This window comes from Anser cygnoides, chromosome 14 (genome assembly GCF_040182565.1).
Source record: "Anser cygnoides isolate HZ-2024a breed goose chromosome 14, Taihu_goose_T2T_genome, whole genome shotgun sequence".
NCBI lineage: Eukaryota > Metazoa > Chordata > Aves > Anseriformes > Anatidae > Anser > Anser cygnoides.
Window position 1 is genome coordinate 15522540 of NC_089886.1, and position 22707 is coordinate 15545246.

At 38.7% G+C, this 22707-nt stretch overlaps 1 protein-coding gene across 3 annotated transcripts in view; it reads left to right on the top strand.

The window, feature by feature from the left end:
• The window catches only part of SLIT3 (slit guidance ligand 3), a 512041-nt gene that overhangs the window by 268981 nt on the left and 220353 nt on the right, over nt 1-22707 (top strand). For all 3 annotated transcript variants that reach the window (XM_048064726.2, XM_013178499.3, XM_013178496.3), the window contains exon 7: nt 19297-19368. In XM_048064726.2, coding sequence (XP_047920683.2) covers nt 19297-19368 — 72 coding nt within the window. The remainder of the gene's footprint in view (nt 1-19296; nt 19369-22707) is intronic.

Consider the following 22707-nt stretch of genomic DNA (forward strand, 5'->3'; position numbering starts at 1 on the left):
TATATCTCAGTGAAAGGTTGTACTAGAAACTTGTAATAGAAACTACTTAGGCTGGGTTCTCGAAGGAAACTATTATCCTGAGCCCTCTGAAATTCCTGGCTTAGATTTCTTGACATTTGCGTACAGTCTTCAGTTTTACTGTTGCTTTTGCAATAACAACAACAACAAAAAAAAAGTAGGAAGACAAAAAGTTGGTGAGATTTTCCACTCGTTTGGTGTAAAGTCTGGAATAAATCTACCGAAGTCCGTGCTTGACCTTAAGTAAAAGCAATGAATGGCTGGAGGAAAATCAGTTACTGCATGGTGGCTTGTGCATTTGCTTATGTATCTTTCAGTAGCCTGAACAATAGGTGTCAGTACATGATGATGTGCGTAAAAGGCATAGTATATTTTTAATATCAATAAATTCAAATTTTAAAAACATATATTTGTATAATGGAACAGATTTCACATTGTTTTGATCTCAGCTGGTGTTTTAAAGTGTTTTCAGAGCTGGCAAAAGAGTTCAGAGGTAATGAAACCAAGTCAGATATTTGGAAATACTTGCTAGAGACAAACATCTTGCAGTCTTTAGCAGGTGAAAAGATGAAGAAAAAATATGTTAATAATTAAAAGTTTGTTAATAATTTTCCCCCTCCTTGTTTGTAAATTCACACTGTGCTCCTTCACGGTGTACTCCTTTCTATCTCCTGTAATTAGTATTCACTGTGATAGTGACTGTAAAGAATTCAAGAGATATCTCTGTGGCCTTCACGTTTGCTTTCCTGGAAATCCTATTGTAATGCAGTATTATTATAACTTTAACGTGTTACCAACTTTCCGCTTTCTATGGAGAAACATCACCTGTGGTGTAAGTTAATTTTATAAATATATTAGTTTGAGTCTTTGCCATCTGTTCTACCTCATATAAACTCAAACTGCATGTATTCCACAATTACCTCATTAAAAAGATATGATTGATTGAAATGCACATGCATGTTCCTGACACAATGCAGAATGCATTCAAGGTGAGATATACAAAACCAAGCACAAAGTCTGAGTTGTAAGTGGACAATTTGCAATAATGGTGTTTATTTCCTTATATCTTCACTTGGTTTCATGCAGAGGGCCAGCACGCCAAGCACACAGAACTTCGTTGCCTTATTGGCCTCTGAAGAGTCATGCCCCGCTGTTGCAGAGACTGACTATGGCTGCATATCATAATTTTGCTTGGGGAACTGCTGCTAGCTATACAGCCTGAGGACAGTTTGGCACAGATGATGCTTTCTTTCCTCTTTTCTAGTTTATTCAGTTCTGAATCATTAACCTTTAAAATCTACCTTTCTAAATAACCTCTCTTCTCCTATCTTTTAGTAAAACTTGGAGGCAAAATGCAAGAAAATCTGAAGGCTGTGCAGCCCGACTTCTGGCAGGCAGGGAGATGTAGGGAGGAATTGCATTTTTTGCATTGGTCCCCAGCTGAAGGTGTACTACTGCTTGCCCTGTCCCTTTTACAGCCTGAGCATCATAGCTGCCTCGGAATAGTGCCTCCTGAACAGCCATGCTCTCTATCAGGTTATCATGATGGTCAAGCAATGTTACGTTTTCGAAGTGTCATTACAATCCTGACACTTCTGCATGCATCTCTTTTTGCATTGTAAGGAGCCATCGTTATTCAAATTTCCTCTTGGGAATAAAGTTTTGTGGGATTTTTCCACTGTCTGCTGGTGCTAAAAGGTGCCAGTTCAGCAGTAATCTTTCTAGCTGGTGAGCTCATTTCAAACTTGATAGAACATTTTTATGAATGCTCTGCAGCACTGTTGTGTCAGCTCTTCACCTGGCGAGCTGCAGGGATTGGTCCCAGCTTGCAGGATTGTCCTATGTTTTATGAGAGGGGTTGCCAAAGAGAACACTTCTGGCTTTCTGTGTTCCCAAACAACCTGGGATGGTCCCAAGTGCGTAAGGGCAAAATAGCAAAACTGTACACAGACTAATAAGCTGCAAATTCTGCAACACGTGATAAATACTGGAAAACTCCAGAACTATTTCATGAAGTATTTAAATGTTTGCTGTATTTGCTAGTACGATTAGACCATACTCACATTCTTTAAAACACATCTTAGTTTATTTAATCCCCTTTCCCATGCCCCTAGCTAATAAATAAAACACCAGGTGGACTAGCCAGCACAGAATGATCTTAAATCTGTTGAATGTGCTAAACTACCATTTGTACCTCACTTGAGATTGATTTCACAGATTTGAAAACACACCACTGATGTGTTTTAAATTAAAACACCTGCATTAAGTAGAGTGGCTGTCTGCTCTGTTCTCCTGTCCCATTGCATTTCAGGGCGTATTTGTTTTGTGGATGCCCGTGGTTGTGGGCTCGGCCAGCCACGAGGGACCTGTCACCAACAACTCATTAAAAGCCAAACCATCACTCCTGAGAAACACATTTCCTCACTGTAAAGGTTGCTTTCCCCTGAGTAAAATGTCAGATAAATAAAAGCTGAAATACCTCTTAAGTGTGCTCTACCAATAAAATAGAAGTACATAATCCAACAGTGTGTAGTAGTCTAGGATATGTGTGTTGGTAGCATTTAGTAAGGTGACATTTAATATTTTTCAAATCTTTAATATTTTGATGAGAATCAGAGCTGAATACATCCATGATAAGGCTATACATAATTTTGATTCACTCAACTTTTGCATTCAGTATGTCCACTGTAATTTTCAGTATCAATTTTCAGACAAACCATAGATTTAAAAATATTTATTGCAGACTTAAGCGTAAATACCAATTTTATTTTATATTCTTACTTTCAGGAAATGCATTTTAAACGTCATTTAAAGGCTGCACTTTCCTTGTTCATATGGTAAAAACCTAACGCTGCTGACAAGAAAGACAAAGCGTACCCCACAGGCCTAAGCTGCCCCTTCCATCTCCTTCATATTCGGTTCTGATCTTTCCTATGCTTTTTATTTTGCATGATTTATTGCCTACTCCTGCCTAAGAGGGCTTCTTCTGCAGATTAGTAATGCAGCTCTCTAAGGTGACCATTGGTGGGGGCTTCAGAGGGATTCAGAGACCCGCCAGGAAACCAGCGCCTCTGCCCAGTGATGGGAGCAGATCGCACAGGAGGCTGGAAAGGTTTAGCACTTGTGTCTGAGAAGCCCAGGCTTGACGGTGACTTTTAAAATTTGTAGTGAGTTTTCTTTTTGATTAAGGGGAAAACAGTTAAAAAAAAATATTTCAGGAATCTAGAGATTGAAATTGTATGCAATTATTTTGCTTAAATGTCACATCTGCGTGAATTTTTAAATGAGGCCACAAGCTCCATGTCCCCAGCTTGGCGAGGGAAGACCTCACCGCTGGGTTTGAGTGAGGTCCCTTATCTGGTGTTTGAGATCAACTATGAAAAGTTACTGTGACCACTGATATTTCCAGGGATTACTTACCTGCTTACATATTTTGCTGAGCTCTGTTCAGTGCTTTCTGGGCTAATTATTTGTTATCCTAATGAAGCATAGATAAATTTTGATGCAGCACCCATGCTGCAGCAATGCTTTTGTATGGAGAATAATGAATAGCATATTTGGCCCTTTTCTGGTTTAATAGTCTTACAAAAGTCTCTTTGACTGAAACGTGTTCCAGAAAATACCATGATTTAAAAATGGGCTATGTGGTATTCTTACTGTCCTTTTGATAAAAAACTTGATTAAAATGGGATGTGACATCAGCTGAAAAAAGTATGAAAATCAAATTTTCTTTATTTTTTACTTTTTTAGGTGAACCTATGCCTACAGTTTATCTTTGGATAATTTATGCTGTCTTTGTGCCATACCTTAATTTTGAATACATTTGTTGAAAATTTCCTGTTGCATTCATCTAGGATTGTCAAAGGAGCTTTTATTCTGAAAAAAAAATAGTACTGGTTTTAATTATAATTCTAAATAGCTTCATAACCACTGTGAACTCTGAATTTACATCATTTTTATGATAGCCACACCATTCCAGGTTTATTGATTTTGTCATTTGCTTCATTACATTTAATGCAAACCTTTTGTATGGAATTATTCTGGTGCTGAGCTGGGCACAGAGGGGTCAGCGTGTGTAGTCTCTAGCCAAAACAGCATAGCAATATCATTTCAGGGCAGACTCCACGAATAAATACGGGTTGTAAATACCAGCAGAATAAAGTTTGCCTTCTCCCCTCGACCTTTCCAGTTGGACAAAATTAAACCAGAACGTGAGGCATCTTTCCCCTCCACACACCCCGCTGGGTTTCAGCAGGACTCTGCAGCAGCGCAGGGCATGTCCCCAGTGCTGAGGGTCTGGAGGGGGGCTTGTGTCAGGGTGCAGGCGCCGCGCAGCCCCTCCAGTGCCGCCGTCTGCTGGGACTTGTCTGGCACGAGCAGCCCTGTGCAAAATGGGGAATTTGCCTCTAGCAAAGGGGCCTACAGGGAGTGCTGACCTGCTGCCTCCAAGAAGTTTTGAAGAGCCAGTGTGCTTTTTGGGTTTCAAGGCTGAGATACCACAGGTTTCTGCCATCTCAAGCTGTTTTACCATTTCATTGGGATTAAGTTTTGATTTTTTCATCTTGTAAATAGGCAGCAGTGTTTTTGGATTTGTTGCTGGATTTTATTCACCTTTTGGGGTGAATAAAACTCCTTTAATTCTTCATGCTGCATCACTTTTCTGGATAACACAATTGTTATTTTTTAAATTTATTTCTTCAAAAAAAAAAAAGTGATGAGTAAAACAGTCCAAAACAGGTAGGTAGATGAATTAGTAGGAGTTTTTTTCCATGAGGTGATGACTTAGGTGCAAAAGTTAATTTCAGTAATTGATTGGGGAACTAGATTTCTTGCCCTGTTCTTCCTTGACCACAGAATAAGATGGATGTTCCCCCCTTCCTGACCCCACCTTAGAAAGGCTGCTCCTTGCCTATTGTCAGCGCTCAGTTCAGCCGCAGCTTTCTGTGTGAGAGCAGAACTGGACATTCAAAGCAACAGCAAAGCCTGTCTAGTTTCTTGCCACGTTCAAAGCCCAGAAGGGAAAGATTATGTTTCTCATTCAGTGATTCCGTCTGTTGTATGGCTTCACTGTAGTGCAGTTGGGTGGCTCCATGAGATAAAGTGACCACAGGAAAACAAAGCTACTTGCTATTCAGTTCAATCTGAAATTGTTATGTCCTGAAAACATTTTGGAGGAGAAAAAAAAATGTAATGGCATAATTGTATTTTACAGTCTTTTAATCATAAACGGGTTTTATATGAACATATGTTCACCATGTTTATACAGCAAGTGGTATTACAGAGTTCTTTTATGCAACTAACTTGCTGCATCACTCAAAAATTTCCTCTAAAGAAGCTGAGATCATGTAAATCACACAAGGATATTAAGAAGATCCAGTGAAGGATTCTTCTTTTCTTTTATTTAAAAAAGTAATGTTTGTGTTTGGGATCTGCAATGTTTACTTCCAATGTAAAAGGAGGATCTAATTCTAAGTGAAGCACAGAGGAAATCCTCAGACACTCAAATATTTGTTATGATATTAATAAAAATAATGTAATGGTGATGATCTAGGTGTAAATCTGATAGTAGCATTAACAAAATACATCTAAGGTTGGCAATGATAAAAATCCTTTTGTTTAAGACCAGATGACATAAGGTGAAAGCAAGATAGTGGCATTGGAAAGGGCTGTTAGATGACGGTCTCATTTGTACAGCTGATTTCTGCTACAGAATATCATTTTCCTCCACTTTTTTTCCTACCAAAAGCCTGTGGGATCTAATTTTGCTTTTGTTTACCCTTTGGTAGTCCCATAAATGTCACAGAAACAAATGAGAGAATTCCATCTTCGTGTGGAAGTAAACTCTGCTCCAGTCCTTTGTATTTTTCTAAAGCTCTTTTTCGAGGTATTTTTTCCAAATCATTGAACAAAGGTACAGTAACGCTGTGATAATATTCGTGCACAACTTGTCCCAGGTGCTATTTTCACACTTAGAATTCTTCTTCCTTTCTCTTGTTTTACTGGAAAAGGTGAGGATTTCTTAATCCTTCTTTTGAAGTGGTCAAGTGGTCAAGATTATTTCACTGTATAATTTTGGCTCAATATCCTGTGAGTCAGAAGTTTCTTATAAGACAGTTGCGATATGATGATACTAGAATACGAAATTATTACTTTCCCCTAAAAAAGAAGCCATAAATTCATTCTTATTTAAACAGCTAACCTGATGTGCCTGGATAGAGCTGTGACGTGGTGCCCAAGACTTGCTAAAGCAAATGGTTTGCAGAGATTCCTGTAAGCAGTTCTTGCTGCATTTCCAGGTGTATGATACATCCAATCTACTGCTCAGCACAGCAAAACATTGCTTTTTGGTAACATTAAAAACTGCTTGCCCTGACGTGGGAAAGGGACCCTTCTGCTTTTGAACATTTGTATTTGAACAAAGTTGAATTCTTCTTTCTGCTTTCTTTTGTGGCCTCTTAGTAGCCCCATACACACGTTTTACCCTCAGACCTGCTTTACTTTGTATTTAATTGATATGGTTAAGCTCAGCTCTTATGCAGCAGCACCTATGGGTTACTTCCTGCTTTTAAAACCGGACTTGCAAGGAAGATGACTGCAGCAGGAGGGTTGAGTTGGTTGCCTGAAGAACAGGGCTAGCAGTTGCCCGAACTGCTTGCTGAGGGTTTGCTGGTGGTGGGGTGTTGGGGAGGGTTGGGTTGTTTGTTTTCTGTTTGCTTTCTAGCTCTTTGCTGTGAACTCTTGGCTTTTCAAAGATGTGGCTCTCATGCTTCTCGTGGAGCAGCTGGAAAGCATAATTAAGGGTTAATGCTCAGGCACGGAGAGGTGGGGGGGTAAGCAGCGAGCTCTTGTCAATGAGTTAGGCAAGCTGCACTCTCAGCAGAATGACTGAGAAGGATGGGAGAAATGTGCTGTGAAGCCAAGGTTGCGCAGGTATCCTCTTTGCCTACTTACAAAAGATTTGTTGCTTTGATTGCAAGGGAGAAAACTTGGGCTTTTCTCTGCCCATTTTATTGAAGTGCTTTCACATTTCAATATGAGTTAGATGTTTGAGATTTTGTTTAAAGGGTCAGCTAAGGTAACTGGTATGCTCTTTTCATCCAAAATTGCTGCCTAATCTTGGGAGTAAAAGTTTTCTTGCACAAGACTTCCTTTTTGTTATGGCAATCCTGGCAGAGGAAGCAGCTGTCTATGCTATGAATAGATTTATGGATTAATGTCAGGAAAAAAATAATAATAAAAAACCACCACTTAGCAAGAAAGTTTCAAAGCCATATGGATTAAGTTGAGTTTTAAGAGTCTCTGTTAATGGCTTCAGTTTTGTTAGGATTGTAGAATCATTATTCAGAGGCTAATAAGTAAATGTGAATGAACAGTTTAGACATGTAGCCATTTATTTTTAAGAAATCACAATGTCTAAAATGACCTGGAGGTTGGTGTTATTATTTTTGAATAGACATATTTTTCTTCAGAAAATAAAAACTAAGATATCTGCAGACAAAAATATTGAAGTCTATATCTTCTAGGGATTCTATATAAAAGCCTGCATCTGCAATATTTCCTGTTGAAGAAAGGTATAAGTAAGCTATAAAAATTAGCTGACCATATTTCTAATAATAAACCATCTCTTTCTTTCTCTCTTTTTTTCCCTCTTAAATTAGGAATATGGTTAGTTATTTCATGATGCTGTTTTTACCAGTTTTGAATGGAATGGAATAATTCTTTCACATTTGTGCTCACTAAAAATCCTGCTTTTATATTTAAATGCTGACTTTTAAGTTAACTTACTAGAGCCTCTGGCAAGTCAGAATAAAGCCCTTTGGAGGCGACCTATCGTCCTGTTTTGGCAGTGCATGCTGTCTTGGAGATTGTGGTTATCCCTTGGTACTGGGATTTCAAAACCACAAAGTTTCAGATCCAGGGTCAAGTTATTCCAACAGTTAATCTCACCTAGCTAATAATGATCCAGAAGGAAAGATAAAAGAAAGACTTCGTTACCCAGCTATTTTTAAGTTCCCTCCAAGAACCAAGCTTACACGTTGATATTGGGTACCAATAGGGTTTTTGATGATATTCTTACTTCCAAGTACTGCAGTTCAGTAAAGCATTACTGCTGTTATACATTTTGCCTATATGTTTATAAATTTACTGTGTGACAGTAGGCACGTTATCAATAATTACCCATTGCAGTAAGTGACATTCAGCATGTCTGATATAAACTCACCCTATTCTATCCTTTGTGTTAGTACTTTACATGTCCTGAGGCCAGAGAGGCATATTTTAATTTAGAAATTATGTAGGTAAGTGGAACTGGAAGCAGCACATTCAGTTCCTGAAATTTTATAAAACCTCATTGTGCCGCTGACAGCTGTGCATCTGCAGGGCGGGTGAATAAAAGTATTAAAGAGTGAGGCACTCCAGTACTACAGCGATCATATAAATGCCAAAAAATAGATGAATACCATTTGCTTTTGTGAATTAAATAAAATAGTCCTACAGTTTCACGTAGGAGGAAAGAAACGCTCCGTGGTGAATATGTGGAAGACTTGTCACATATGCTCTGTGCCCTGTTCCTGCAGCATATATGGTAGTTCCACACTGATTTGGTAAAACATTGTTCAGAAAGTTAAAGATCTGCTTACAAAAACTGTACGTAGTGATCCAAACATATTGGATGCTTATGGTTTGTATGGATATTCAAATAGGAACATTTGTTCCAAAATGCTTGTAAACATAAATCTGCAGGATGGATTGCTGTCCTTACCCTGGGTGATACACATTTCAAAGATGACATAAATTTGGCTGGCTTGAAAACAATAAAACAAAATGGCTTTATTTTTGGCAACTGTGATACAGTTTGCTGTGTATTTCTGTAGCACTTTTCAAAGTATTTCAAACTTGATGTGATTGTTAGGTCCTGAGATGAGCAAGAACAACAATATTTTTGGTTTCCATTTAATATATTAGGTCCTTTATTTGTTTTCCATTCCTAACATCTTCTCTGGGTTTCCTTTTGATTGACTTTTCTTTAAAATTCTTTTTTTTTTTTTCTTTCTAGAAATTAGTTATTTTTTCCGAACTCTTCTTGTTCTGTATATGCCCTGTTAACTCTTTGAGGCTATTGTAATGTGCAGGCAAAGTCACTGTGGTGTCTGTGTAGGTGAGTTTCAAAAGTGCTCCAAATTTGGTGTAGATTTGGGCAGAGGGGTGGATGGCAGAAGAGGACACAAGCCACAGAGGAACAGGTTGTGTGACACCTTCTTAAAAAGTGTCATGGGATGATTAACTTGAGCCTGGATAAACTACCAGAGGAAGGTGGATGGATCTTCAAATGCACATGTAACTGCCCAATGAACATTTCATTTCTTTGGTTGAGCTTGGTCAGTGCTGTTAAGGAGGAGTCACCTTTAGGCTAGCCTGGTCAGGACTCATGCAGACAGAAATGAGGTTTCCTCCCCCACAGACTTCACCATGTAACAGACAGGGCAAGACAACGCAATGCTCACATCTGAATCAAAAAGTTCTGCATTTGGAGAAGAAAGTTCAGCAGTTAAAGCTGAGTGAATTAGAATTTCTCATCTAAACTTGCCCATAAGTTTATCCAGTATTGATTACAAGTCAGCCGCAGGTCTGACTTGCGAAATGAGGTACAGTGCTAAGAAATGACAGTGAGGAAGGCACTTAAAAACCAAGGATAAGGAAGTTGCATGTGCAGCAAAGCAAATGCCAGAGAAAAAATCTCAAATATTTTTATAGTATCCATTGCTGGCAGTGCTTTATACCTTAAGACTTAAGAGTAGAGTTATATGATGTACTTGAATTTTCTTCCTCTTTTTCAGCAGGCATGAGATGTGCCAGAGTAAGCTGTAATCAGAGTAAGGAGTCAGAATTTGGAGCTCCATGTGGACCTCAGCCATTTAGGAGCACTTGCAAGTAACAACCCAAATCTCTGACTTTGCTAATACCTAGACAGGTAGGCAGTGAACAAGAGAAAGCTGTAGCTAAGCCAGGTGGCTGCTTGTCTTAATGTAATTGAAAACTTATTTTTCATTGGTTACTTTTAGTGGCCTTTATTTATTAGAATAAAGTTCATGTCTCAAAAGCAGACTTGCTGCTGTCTGGTTAATATAAAAAGGAAGACTGGTGGAGGCATAAAAAAGGGGTAAAAAACAGCCTGGAAGCAGACCACCCCACATGCTCTTCATCATCTGAAGTACCACTTACTTATCCTAAAATCAAAGCCTACACCAGTATTAAAGGTGAAATGGCCTGCCCTTTGTAGCTCTGTAGGAAAGATTCTGAGCCTGTGCTAAGCAGGATCAGTACTGGAAGCCTCTACCAGAGTGTTTTAAAACTAATGCAGCATCTTGAAATATGTAGTGCTCATTGACCATGCTCCAGTGAGTATGAGGTTAGTTATTATTCTGGCACTTCTTAAATGTTGAAGAACTGAGCGCAACCATGACTAAATTAATAAATAGATAAAAAGGCACCCAAAACTCGAAATAAGGCACTGAGACACTCAAAGCTCTTCATCCCCCTCCAGGATTAAATGGCCATTTTTGTTTTAAAGCATTGTGATGAACCAACATCTCTTACCAAAATATTTTGTAATAACAGTGTAGAGGTTTTATTACAAAAGATCTGATTTAAAGCTTTGTTGGTGTACTATTCTAAGATACTGCAGTTCATAAACGCAAGATGTTTATTGTTTGGGTATTCATCCAGCTGTTAATATTCATTTCCAAATTTAAATTAAAACACAAGAATCTCTACTGTTTTGCCCAAATTTAGCAGCCATGTGACAAGGTCAACACATTGCTGTGACTTCATTCACATCTCTTACTATTATTTACTCCTAATTTTTGTCTGAAGATCTGGAAAACATTTTTCAAGTTATTGTATGACCGCAGGTGATAGAATTAATCTAACATAATATGTGATATTAAAGGGGCCGGTTGTCTGGAGATCAAATGTCAAGATTCCTTTTTGCTCTGTCATCTCCCTAACTGTGTACAAGAGGTGCTTCTGGTGTCTGGCCCTTGAGTGAGTTTACCTTCTCTTAATTGCTAAGTTCTATTGCATTTGCTCTCTGCCATAGCTTGTCTCATCATGTAATGTTCATGTTTGCTAAAAAAAAGTCTGAGCCTCTTAAAGACACGAGAGCCCTAGTTTTCCTCTCAAAGCTGCATATAGTAAATTATTAACGATGAGGATGTGTAAACACTCAAACAACAGATTTAACAAGATTTTTGCTAAGCACTCCTGTCAAATAGCACCTTGCTGTTACACCCACCCGTTATTCTAGCAATGTATGACATACGTGGGCATTTTTAGCCCCCCTCCCGGTGCTGCTGTAGCTCTCGCAGAAGGCAGCTGGGCAGGAGGCTGGGAAGCCCTCAGTGGTGTCTGGAGCATGGTGAGCAGCAGCCTTGTCCCTTGCATCCAGGACATCCCCTCTCCTGCACCATGGAGAACCAGCAGGGCAGTGACCCTCCCTTGCTGCTTCACTTTCTAGAATTTCCTGCAGTCCTCTGAAGCTGGGTCCTGCTGAAGCTGAGGTTTTAGAAATATTGATAGCCCCAAACAAGTTTTGTGTCTCTGACAAATGACAGCTGATATCGTATTAAGGGATGAAGCACCCTGTGTCTCTCATTTTTAAAAGTTTTGGTTCTGTAATGGATTTGTTGCTATATGGAACACACGCACAGAGTCTTTTTCAAGGAAATAAACCCCAAACCCCAGCTGCATGCTGCTATATTGATCTGCTCTAACAACTAGCCTGTGGAGGCTTATTTGCTTTTCCTTTGAAATGAGCATGACTTACGCACTATTAGTTCCATAGAAGTAAAACCACGATGTACATGAGCCTATGTAAAGCTCGATCCTGCGTATAATGCCCATCATGGCAGGTGCCCCAGGCAGCAGGGCCATCGGAGCTGCCCATGGCAGCACCGTGGTGGTGTCCCTGTCCTCCAGGAAGGAGGCACAGCAGCTTCTGTGTCCCCCCAGCACTGCTGGCTCACGGAAGGGAAGAGGTTTGAGATCCGGTCGTGAGTGATGGCCACCTTCAGAGGTAACTTCCAGCCCTTATTGCAGGCCAGGGACAGAAGGCAGCAGCTACTTATTGATCCTATTTCATCTGCAGCATTTAGGTGGATGCTCACCTTCTGCATCCCCTCTACCCCGTGCTCTTACGGTTCAAAGTTCTGATTATTTAAATTAAATTTCCCTGTATTTTTTTCTCTATAAGTGCCTTGGTTTCAGATTTTCCATAGTTTCATATTAACATTTTAATGGTGTGATTCCCTATTAATATTCCTAATACAATTCCCTAGTTTGGTTTGTTATCAATAGGGTGAATGATTAGTAACACCTTGGGATTAGCGCTTTCCTTTATGTGTGGTATTTGATCCTCGTGAACCTGAAAATAACAATGAATAAAACAAAGATGTAAGTAAGTGGAAACCTTCCAATAATATAAAAACTACTACAGTAAATAACTTTCATATTCTCTAACACCCATTTTATCTTCCTCATTTCTTCCCCTTTTCCCCTTTGGGGCGATGGCAGAGGAGAACAACAGATGGTTATCAGTCAAGAGTAACTAGGGAAACCGCAAAACCTGCCCCAATTGCTATGGAGACAGCCATTTATGTGCTTGGTATGCACTATTTGTTACATCAGCAACCAGAAATAGGGTTTTTTGTTTTAATTGTTCTAAAGCTCCTGATATTGAAAGGAAATCTTAGTTCTGTGTGTATTTATACTTGCGGCAAGAGGCAGGACTCAACCTGTTCATTTATTACCTCAATTTTACATTAATATCATCTCTGGTTTTTTGACAGCAACATTTTGAATTGAGTTAAATAATTAAACTTAGACCAAGTGCTTCATACTTTCAAACAGTCTGCAGAGTAAATGTTTATAAGGAATTCCCCTCCCCGATATTCCTCCCTCCTTATTTAACAGCCTGGCAACATGGCTCTGGGTATGACCGAAGACTGGGAACATGACTGTGCCCAATTATTTCATGCAGACGAGTTGTTTTTGCCCAATGCTTCCACCACAGCTTTTGGTAAAACCACATCTCTCTTTTTTCTTTTTTTTTTACTTTCTTTTCTTTTTTTTTTTTTTAATGGAATTTTGGAACACTTATTAAAATCCCAGAGGGAGATTTCAGCTGGATCACTGCAACTCTGTCATCTGTGTTTCACACCACCAATTTACTCCACTTGGGAATTATTTTAACATTGAATTTAATGTATCAATTCCTCAAATTTTATAATACAAGAAAGCTTTTATAAAATGTTTTTAGTAATGCTTCAGTAAAGAGTACAAATTGTAAATGGAAAACACATTAAAAGCTACTTTGAAATAACTTTATATTATTTCAGTTTAATTGAATTTAGTATTAGTACAGAGTACCATCTATTACCACTTACAGTGCATTCATTATCGACTTAAGGATAAGTTCTTTAGCTTGGTTTGTGAGAAATTCTACAGAGATGTATCAAGTGGCTTTTTTATTATTATTTTTATTTTTAACATTTTCAAAGATATGTAAGGAATGGCTTGGAGACGGGATAATAAATGTTGTAGAGTGCCCTTCCAATTCTTACAATTTATTGAACAGCCTCTTTAATACTAGGGTACAAATATTATGGGACAGTGATTGCACAGACCCAGCAGTTTTTATTGGAAAAAAAACGGAAAATGTTTAAGGAAAATGTTATTTCCAAAGGAAATTGAGGTTCCTTTGGATACTTAATTAAAAAAAAACATTTTCTTCTAACTACAGTTCAATAAGTATTTACCTTCTTTTGTATTGGCTATTGAAAAATCATCTGTTTTAAATATTTTTTAAGGCAATGCATTTAACACAGACACTTAAATATGCAGTAGAAGATTTTATTAACCAGGAAACGCTCAGTCTCAGATCTATAACAGTAGTAATCTCTGAGCTGTAACAGTGGAACTTTCTTAAATACGCAAGTAGTCGATGAGCACTTATGTTAAACGTCTAAAATATGAGAAATCTGACAAGTATTTATCATACTACCTGTTAAGGCAGGCTTTTATTTAAATATTTAACTAGATTGTGAACAAAATATATAAAGAAGTTATACTAATTAAACTAGTATCACTGTGTAATTAAAAACTAGCTTAACATTTGATCTCTGCAGTGGCCTCAGTATTGTTTGTGACTGAAAGCAAGAAAAACAAGAACACAACCCTCTCTGAAGCAAAGTACAAACCACTGATCATAAAGCTCGGTGTTGTGAAGTGCTCAGTGTTCGATACTTGGAGGACGTCTTCATGTATCTGTGTGTGGCAAATTGCAGAAAAGGCAGTGTAAGCTCTTACATATGGCATCAGGTTACTTAGTGTTATATGAATAACGATTGCCTGTAATATATAAATATAGGTTTCTAAACAGTTGCTAACTTTTAATGTTAGTAACAGATAATTTCAGGTTTGGAAATTCTCATTCTGAATGAATTCAATTCATTCATTATAATATTTTATAACAGTTTTGGTTTTAATCTTAAGTCCAGTATCATGATAAAAGTTACATTAGTTTTATTATTGATTTTTCTCTCTCAAATGTAATTGAAAACAGAAGTATCGTGAAAAAAAAAATCCAAATCATTTTATTTAAAGGCTTATTTGAAATGGCAAACCCATATCAACATTTTAAAATCTTATTCCTTCCAAATGTTCTTTGAAATTTAACTCTCCAGTATGATAGATAACATAGAAATCTAAAAGGATAAGCCAGAGTTATAGTCTGTCAGAGAGAACTGTCTTTTAAACAGTTAACGTAGTGTCTTGACTAAGCCATAGAATTTCTTGTGATGTAAATCGGTTACGATGCAGCATTAGTTTTCATTTCATAGAAAGGTGATGTCTCCATTTTTAGCTTTATTTTTTTTTCTTTATAACATAAATTTTAAAGACAGATGATGATCTGTTGCATGCAATTTAGTCACATAATCTTCATGTTTTTAATAAAAACTGAGACTGGCAATGGAGTCACGGGGTCATACATATGGCATTATGTATTATAACTCTATCATATAAAAGATGCCTTTTTCTCCAAACAGTTTGGTACATTCTAACATTATTTGCGAGCATTTGTCACACTTCACCTAAATCCCATATACCCACTAAATATTTTCCTTGCTCAAGTGTTTTGCTCTGCTCTCCGAGGTTTCCTGGTGTTGCTCTTTGTAGCTGTTAGCATTGTCTACTTGCTAATTGCCTGTCACGGAGATCTCGGATCCCTGGAGCCTCCTGGGTGAGGTCAGAGGAGGTAATTCAATCACGCGTGTGCTGCTGGCTTTCCCAGGCAGGGATCTCAGCTCACTGACGTTGGAGCAAGAGCCCTTTTGACAACGTCACTGAGCCCAAGTCTGGTGCTTTGTGTCTAACACACGAGGGATTCAGCATTGAAATCCAAACACGTGCTGTCACCCAAATAAAAGCCAGTGTCCATCTAACATGGCAAAAACTTTGAAATTCAAAGTTTGGCGGCATTTTCTTGTTCACACCTTTCTTATAGCTCTTATAATATGTCATTCCTACTCTGTGGCTATCACACAGCTCCATCTTTGCAGTTTCATTCATTGTAGAAGCCTCTTCGAACTTTTTCAGCATGAGAACATGTGTTTTCTTCAGAGGCAATTGAATCATTTGATAGTTATAGATAAAGCCTGAGATCAGTACTTTATTCTTGCAAAAGGCAGGAGCAAGCAGAGGAATAAAAGGTGACTTTGTCCATTGCAAAATTGTGTCTAAAATCTGAGCGAGTGTCATCTTAACTTTTTTTTTTTCTTTTTAACAATTGCATTACACCATTAAATGCATGACAGATTGTAATGTTGAGGAGAAAAAGATCTTTTAGAAAAAGGATGAACACCGAGAAATAGAGGTGATGTTTAAATCTGAATAAATGCTTCTGTTGGCTGAGGCCAGTTTTGAAATCAACCTGAGACCGGAGTAGCTGACCTGATCTCAGGTAATGGTGCTCACGGGATGTGGATGCCCCGTGCAGAAGGCATCAAGGAAAAGAAACCAGAGAAGTGTAACATGTTCTTCAAGGAAATGTACGTGCTAGCTGTTCTTGAATACCGATTTTTTAATTTTTCTAAAGTTGCATTTTTACACTCTCTGCACGTGATTAGTGTTACTCAGATAAGATGTTCTCCGAGGGGTGGTGGGCATGTCTGTTCTGTATTGAAGAGCTGCACGCAGAGCATGTCTGCTTTGAGTATATGGTCTGTCTGCTAGCCCACGTCATGGGCTTTTTATTTTGTCTTCACAGATACAAAAGGATCTGTTCAACACCTATCTATGGCTTTCTGTAAGGCTGTACCTGAAATTTCCCAAAACTTTAAACTAATACATTGTCTTGCAACGAAGACATTGTTTAGACTTTGAATTCTCAAATCCCCAGTCTCTGCTTAACCACTCACTGGGCTGCTATGTGAATGCGAAGAAATAGAATTTCCATTTTTGCACATAGAGAAATAACAGGGAGGTGAAGGGTCTTAAACACTGTCATGCTTAATTTTAAGATAGCTAATAGTTGCGTTCCTTTTGGGAAGAAATTCTCATGCTTAGAGTTAAACACAGATGTGAATGTCCGGGCGTGATAGATATCAGGAGACAGAAGCTGTCTGCTATCAAGAAGTGCTAAGCATGTGGAGGCCTCCAAGAGACTGTGCAGATTTAGTTTATGGGGCACACAGAATTAGACTGCGTTGAATGTAAAGTGACGTCTCTAATGAATATTTTCCAAATTTACTGAACATCCTAAGTGCATGTCTTCTGTCGTGTCTAGAGGTTTCCCTTACAGTGGTCCTGTGCATTAATCACATGGGCTAAACTTCATTGTTAGTGTTAGCATGACGGGACCTATAGAAATATGATTAAGATTGTCATTATGCTTTTTCAACAAAAATCAATCTATGAGAGTAGCATTTTTTTAAAGAAAGCAACACACCACATATGAAGCTTTTTAATAGAAGGCTTTGTGACTAGCATGCTGGGTTTATTTGCTTGCTTTAGTGTATCTGGCAGAAAAATCAATATTACAGTGTAACTCAGATAAAAATAGGCAGTATATAGTACTTCCCATAGAAGAAAAGAGAGAGGTGGTTCTCAAGTTGCTCCTGCTTTCTCTTCATCTTGCTAGTACGTGCCAACTTTATGCTTAATAAAGCCAACTGAAGTGTAAAGTACTTAGTCATGCAACCAGCATTATATTTAACTCATTTGAAGCTTATTCCTGAATCCACCATCTTTTCCATTTGAGCAACAAATTTTTAACAACCCACACAATTAAACATTGATTGCATAAAAAGTCACTCTACAGCCACTTTGTTTTCCAGCAGTCAAAATTATATAGATAGTAGCATCTTTGCAGGGTGGTGGGAGAGGCAGAGAGGACATAAAGAAATAAGTGTTTATATAGTTGTATAGATACATATATACGATACACATGAGCTGTCATGCTACAAATTATCCCTTTGGGGAATTTTAAATTCTGGTATTGGTCAGTGTAGGCAACATTGCTGAAAGTTTTGCTAAATTCAGCATGTTCTCTGAAGTTATGAGAGCTATGAGAAACCTTAGCTGCCTTTATGCTTGCTAAGCTTTTTAGTAGACCTTGTAGTCTGTATGGTATTTCATGTACTTAAAATGATAAAGAAAATGATGTTCATTGACGGCAGACCAAGGATAACTTTCCTACAGTCTTCAGACGCAACCATATCCTATATACTCAGTGTTAGTGGATTAAATTCAGTCTGTATAGGGATGTGTAAAGGTTATATCCAACATGGCTATTTTTAAACCTTTGGATTGCCTTGTGCTTTTTACCCCAAAAGAGATTTCTGTTTGTTTTCATTGTTTTGTAATTATACTGTAGTGCTCTGCCTGTGCTTTGCTGTTGTGCAGCAAGAAAGTTGTTGTGACGAATGTTTATTTAGTCCAAAGTTAAGGTACAGCAAATTGGAAGAAGTTGGCAAAACTATGGAAATATATTATGTATGCGTGTAATATATTTGCTACCTGCATATGTATAGTTATTATTTTGTAACAGCAACTAGAAACTGCAGTGCAATCTCTGTATCTTTGTTCATGATACTTTACACAAACAGGACAAATGATCCCAGCCTCACCAATCTGAAGTTTATACTAAGCAAATCACAGATACAGAATTAGGAGCTTGCATTACATATATATATATATATTTTTATTTATTTATTTTTAATTTATTTTATGAAATGCAGACATTGTGCTTACACATGAGTAGGTACATAATTGTATTTCTTTAAGTGTAAAATTTAAGGGATCAGATGTTAAAAAATGTAATCACTGAATTTTAAATTACAACTTACAATTTTAATTTTCTAAGCAAGAAAGGCAGATGTAGCTGTGCTGCTTAATCCACGTATATTGTAAAATGTATTTAAATTGTGCGTACGTAGGGAAACAAATGAGAGAACTCCACGTTCCAAATATTAAATTACACATTTTGAAGCAGAATAGTGTTTTAAGTATATGTGCGTATAATGCTTCCTGTCGCTGGGCTGCTCTCCCTGATGGAGTTAGACAGACCCTGCATTTAGTCAGAAATCTTTCAATAGAATGGGCTACCAGATGGGACCAGTAACAATGCAGAGAGGCATCGAACCACCACAGACATTTGGTGCTTAGAATAATAAAAAGACTATAAAATTAGATTAGTTGAGTCTAATTTGGAATCGGTATATTCCCTATGCACTCTCACAGCTCTCAGGCAGATAAAGCCTGGAGATTTAGTACTGTCAGGACAGAGGACTCCAACTTCCAGTAAAAGAAGAAAAGGCATTCTGGGAGGTCACGGAGGGCAGCACAGTGACCTCCAATGATTTACAGGCCTTTAGCTTAATGAAATTGTTTCAGTGACATGACGGTAAAAGCTCATAATGGATTGGATGCCCTAATGTAATGAAATTACTCCCTTCTGCCTTTAAAAAAAAAAAAAAAAAGGCGCAATTAATATTTACTGAGACCTGACAGGCTTCAGTGTGCGGTAGCGTGCAGCGCTGTCAGCCAGCAGTGCCAGAGCCGGAGCAGCGTGGCAGGCTGAGCAGCCCTGCGCCGGGGCGGCGAGCAGCCGCTGCGAGGAGGTGGAGGGACCCCTCGGGGCTGGGGAAGCCCCCCACCCGGTTCTCCAAGGCAGCTCTGCCCCCACCGGCCAGCCTTCATCCTCTCCCTTCCTTTCTGCAGGCAACTGGACAACAACCAGATCAGCTGCATCGAAGATGGAGCCTTCCGAGCCCTGCGCGACCTGGAGATCCTGTGAGTTGACTTGGCGCTTTGCTGGGGCGGCGGGGGGTGCCTCTCCCCGGGCTGCGGTGCCAGGGGGGATCCAGGGGCTTAATCCGCTGCCCTCCCACCGGTGGGATAGGTAGCGGAGTGAAATGTCACGCTAATTAAACCACAGTAGATGACTTGTCTGTTACCGTTCCCGAGGAGCGGGGAAATCGCTGCCCTTGCTGCTGCATGGAGCAGATGGGGTTCGGCAGTATGCAAAGTGCGTGCAATGTGCACTCTGCAGCCAACACCAGCCCAGGTCTGCGTAATGTTGGGTAGCAGACGGGTAACAGGTTCGGAGGGAGTAATGTTATGAGCTATCTGACAACTGACCTAGACAAAAAGCTGTTTAAAAGGTGTTTGGTATGTAAGAGGGAGGAGAGACGGGGGCTTGGCAGGATTGTTCAGTGCAGTCATTGGCTTTTGGGGAGGATCCTGCTCCGAGGGCTGAAATAACACCACGTTGTACTCTTCCAGTGCCACAAACTTTACACATTGGCTGTTAAAGCTGCAGCACAGTTGATTAAAAAAAAAAAAAAAAAAAGACAGTGGAATCTGACTGTAACCGAGAAAAACTGCTTTAGATATAGAGCACTGCTGTTGTAATGTAAAATCCAATATTACCCAGAACTCAGTATCAGAGCAGATAATTTCCTTATTACTAACAGGTACTTGTTCACATAAAGAGACCTCTTCTGGGACATAGTTTGACCATATGAACTGATATAAAGCTTTTCCTGTTACCTGAAAGTTAATACTGCAGAGCTGCAAGCATTAATACATCTGAAAGCACTCAGTCCTATGCCAGAAAGGAATGGTGGCAGTGGGTACAGGGGACTGGAACACTCCTGAATTCAGACTCTTCACATCTGGAGTGAAGTTAATGCTGGTGCAGCACTGAAATGGCCTACACTTAAATACAGTAGGGAAGGCCCGCTCAGACTGCTGACAAGGTTGCCCTCAAGTTCAGTGGTATGAAACAGCAAATGGTAGGTGGTTAAAGGCTGCACCTGCCTCGTGCAGCCCTGGCAGCTGCAGATTCATCAGACTCAATGCATCGCCTTTGGCGTCTGAGAACGGGCGATACAACAGGCTTTAGGAATGGCAACGTGCCATAAACCAAAGTTGTGGTTTTTTTAATATGCATGTGATAATACTGTGAAGTCTTCCCCAAGGGCTGTAGCCACCTTGGACTGATGCTCAAAGGATTTTTGCCACCGGCGGCAGCAGAAGCAAGTTCAGTTTGCTGAGAGACCTAGGAGTGGTGTCTGTGCCTGTCTGTCTGTCGCAATCATCCGAGACAGCCGTGGTCCCTCTCCCTCCCAAGCTGGGACGTTGTTATTGATCATATACTGTGTGTTGCTCACATTGAGCTAACAGAGGTATCTGAAGAGTTTCTTACATGGGAGCTTACATTATCGAGTATTGTTTGAATTCTATATTAACAGCCTTTTCAAGGAAAAGCAGTGAGTTGCCACTATAATGTTTTACTTGTCTGTGTGGTGAAAGAGTCCACTGTGTGGTGGAAAAAAAGGAAGAAAAGGGAAAAAAAAAAAAAAAACTATATGTTCTCTGCAGTGGGAGAATCAGTCCTCCACTGACACTAGACTGTGCTATAACTTCTGGTACAGTAGACTGGACATAAATGGAATCTTTTTTTTTTTTTTTTGTAACATACCAAGTTCTGCAGGCTCTGAAAAAGCTGCTGAAAATGCATTCCTTTTCCCCAGGATGTTGAATTAATTTAGTGGTTAATTCTACACCAGCTATTTGTGGGTGGGAGAAAAGGAAGATTTCTTTCCACTGTATAAAGTACATCATATTCAATTCTTTAATGCATTTTTAATTTTCATCGCAGACATACTGCTACAAGACAGATCAATCCTAATTCTAAAAAATTAGAAAATAGGATTGATAATATCTATTTCTAAAGTTAGTTTTCTCTCAGTCACGAAATTTGAGTTGTATACTTCAAAATTCATTTGATTTTTTTTTCTTCAAAGAAAGTTTTAGCATTTAAATATCTAACAAAATACATTTGCTTAATGCCTCATGGTATATCATATCTTTAGTTATAAAACAGTCATAAATGTAAAAAACAAAAAAAAAAGAAAAAAAAGGGAAAAGAAAAAAGTTAAATCAATTTTAACCATCAAAGAATATTATCAAGTGAAACCAAAGGACTTCAAGATAACATTTCAGAGCAGAGTTTGCCACTGTATATATTTTATGCAAATATATTTATATATTTTAACTCATAATGCAATATGTAGAAAATATTTAATGATTCTGAAAAAAAAAAGTAATTATCTGTTTGAACAGCTTGCAAAGGTACCAAATTATTTACTTCTTTAACTTACTGAAATCTTGTGACCTTTTTGATATCAAACATTTACATTTCTGCATCTTTTCTCTACCTACCCATCTGTCTACAGAATTCTAAATTTCTGTAGATTACTTGGGGCAGAGACAAAATGCTTAGTGGTACCCAGAAATTAAATTAACACTTAACCGTAAAAACATTTTGGTTTCTGGATTGCATTCTTCATTCAACTTGAATTCATCAAAAAATATGACTGTAAGGAGTTTGGTGATTTGGTAGATGTACGAATGGAAAGAAATTGTGCAGTTGTCCTCCAAATCACAGAGCACTCCATGGTCCGTGTTTTTTATTTCTGCTTGTCAAGCAAGCTGTCTTCATTTACTGCTTTTATTTTCTTTTTAAAAGTGATAAGTTTCTATCCCAACAAACAGCACTGAGGCAGAGATGAAAACATTACTGAAATTCATTACTAATGTCAGTCCTTTAAACAGCGCACTGAGCTGCTAACTTCATATGGAGCTTGGGTCAGATCCCGGCACTGACTGTGGCTCCCAGTACCAGCAGTCTTTTGATCACGTCTCTGTGTATGAGCTTCAGTGTTTCAGGGGCCCCAAAAGGTGCCCCTGATCCTGTGATCTGACATCTGTAGACCATAATACAGATGCACAGTGCTGCTGGTAACTGCGAGTTTGGATTAAAAAGCTGTGAAAATGTTGCGAACTCAGTGCTTTGGTGCCTTCTGTTGATTGTCTTTGCCCCTGCAGCAAGGTGAAGATAATGTCTGAGAAATGACACACAACTGACAGCTTACTTAAGCATTGTTTCTTTGTAGCTTTGGATTGAGGCTGCTTTTGTTCATTTTTGCATCAGACTTTCTGTACTGCTTCCCCTAAAGATTTGTTTCTGTTACAAGGTAGGGTTGACATCCCTCCTTTCTCCCTTTTTGTAAGATGGTAAAACATACTTCCTTGGGTTTGTTCTTGCATTCCAAGAGATAGGAA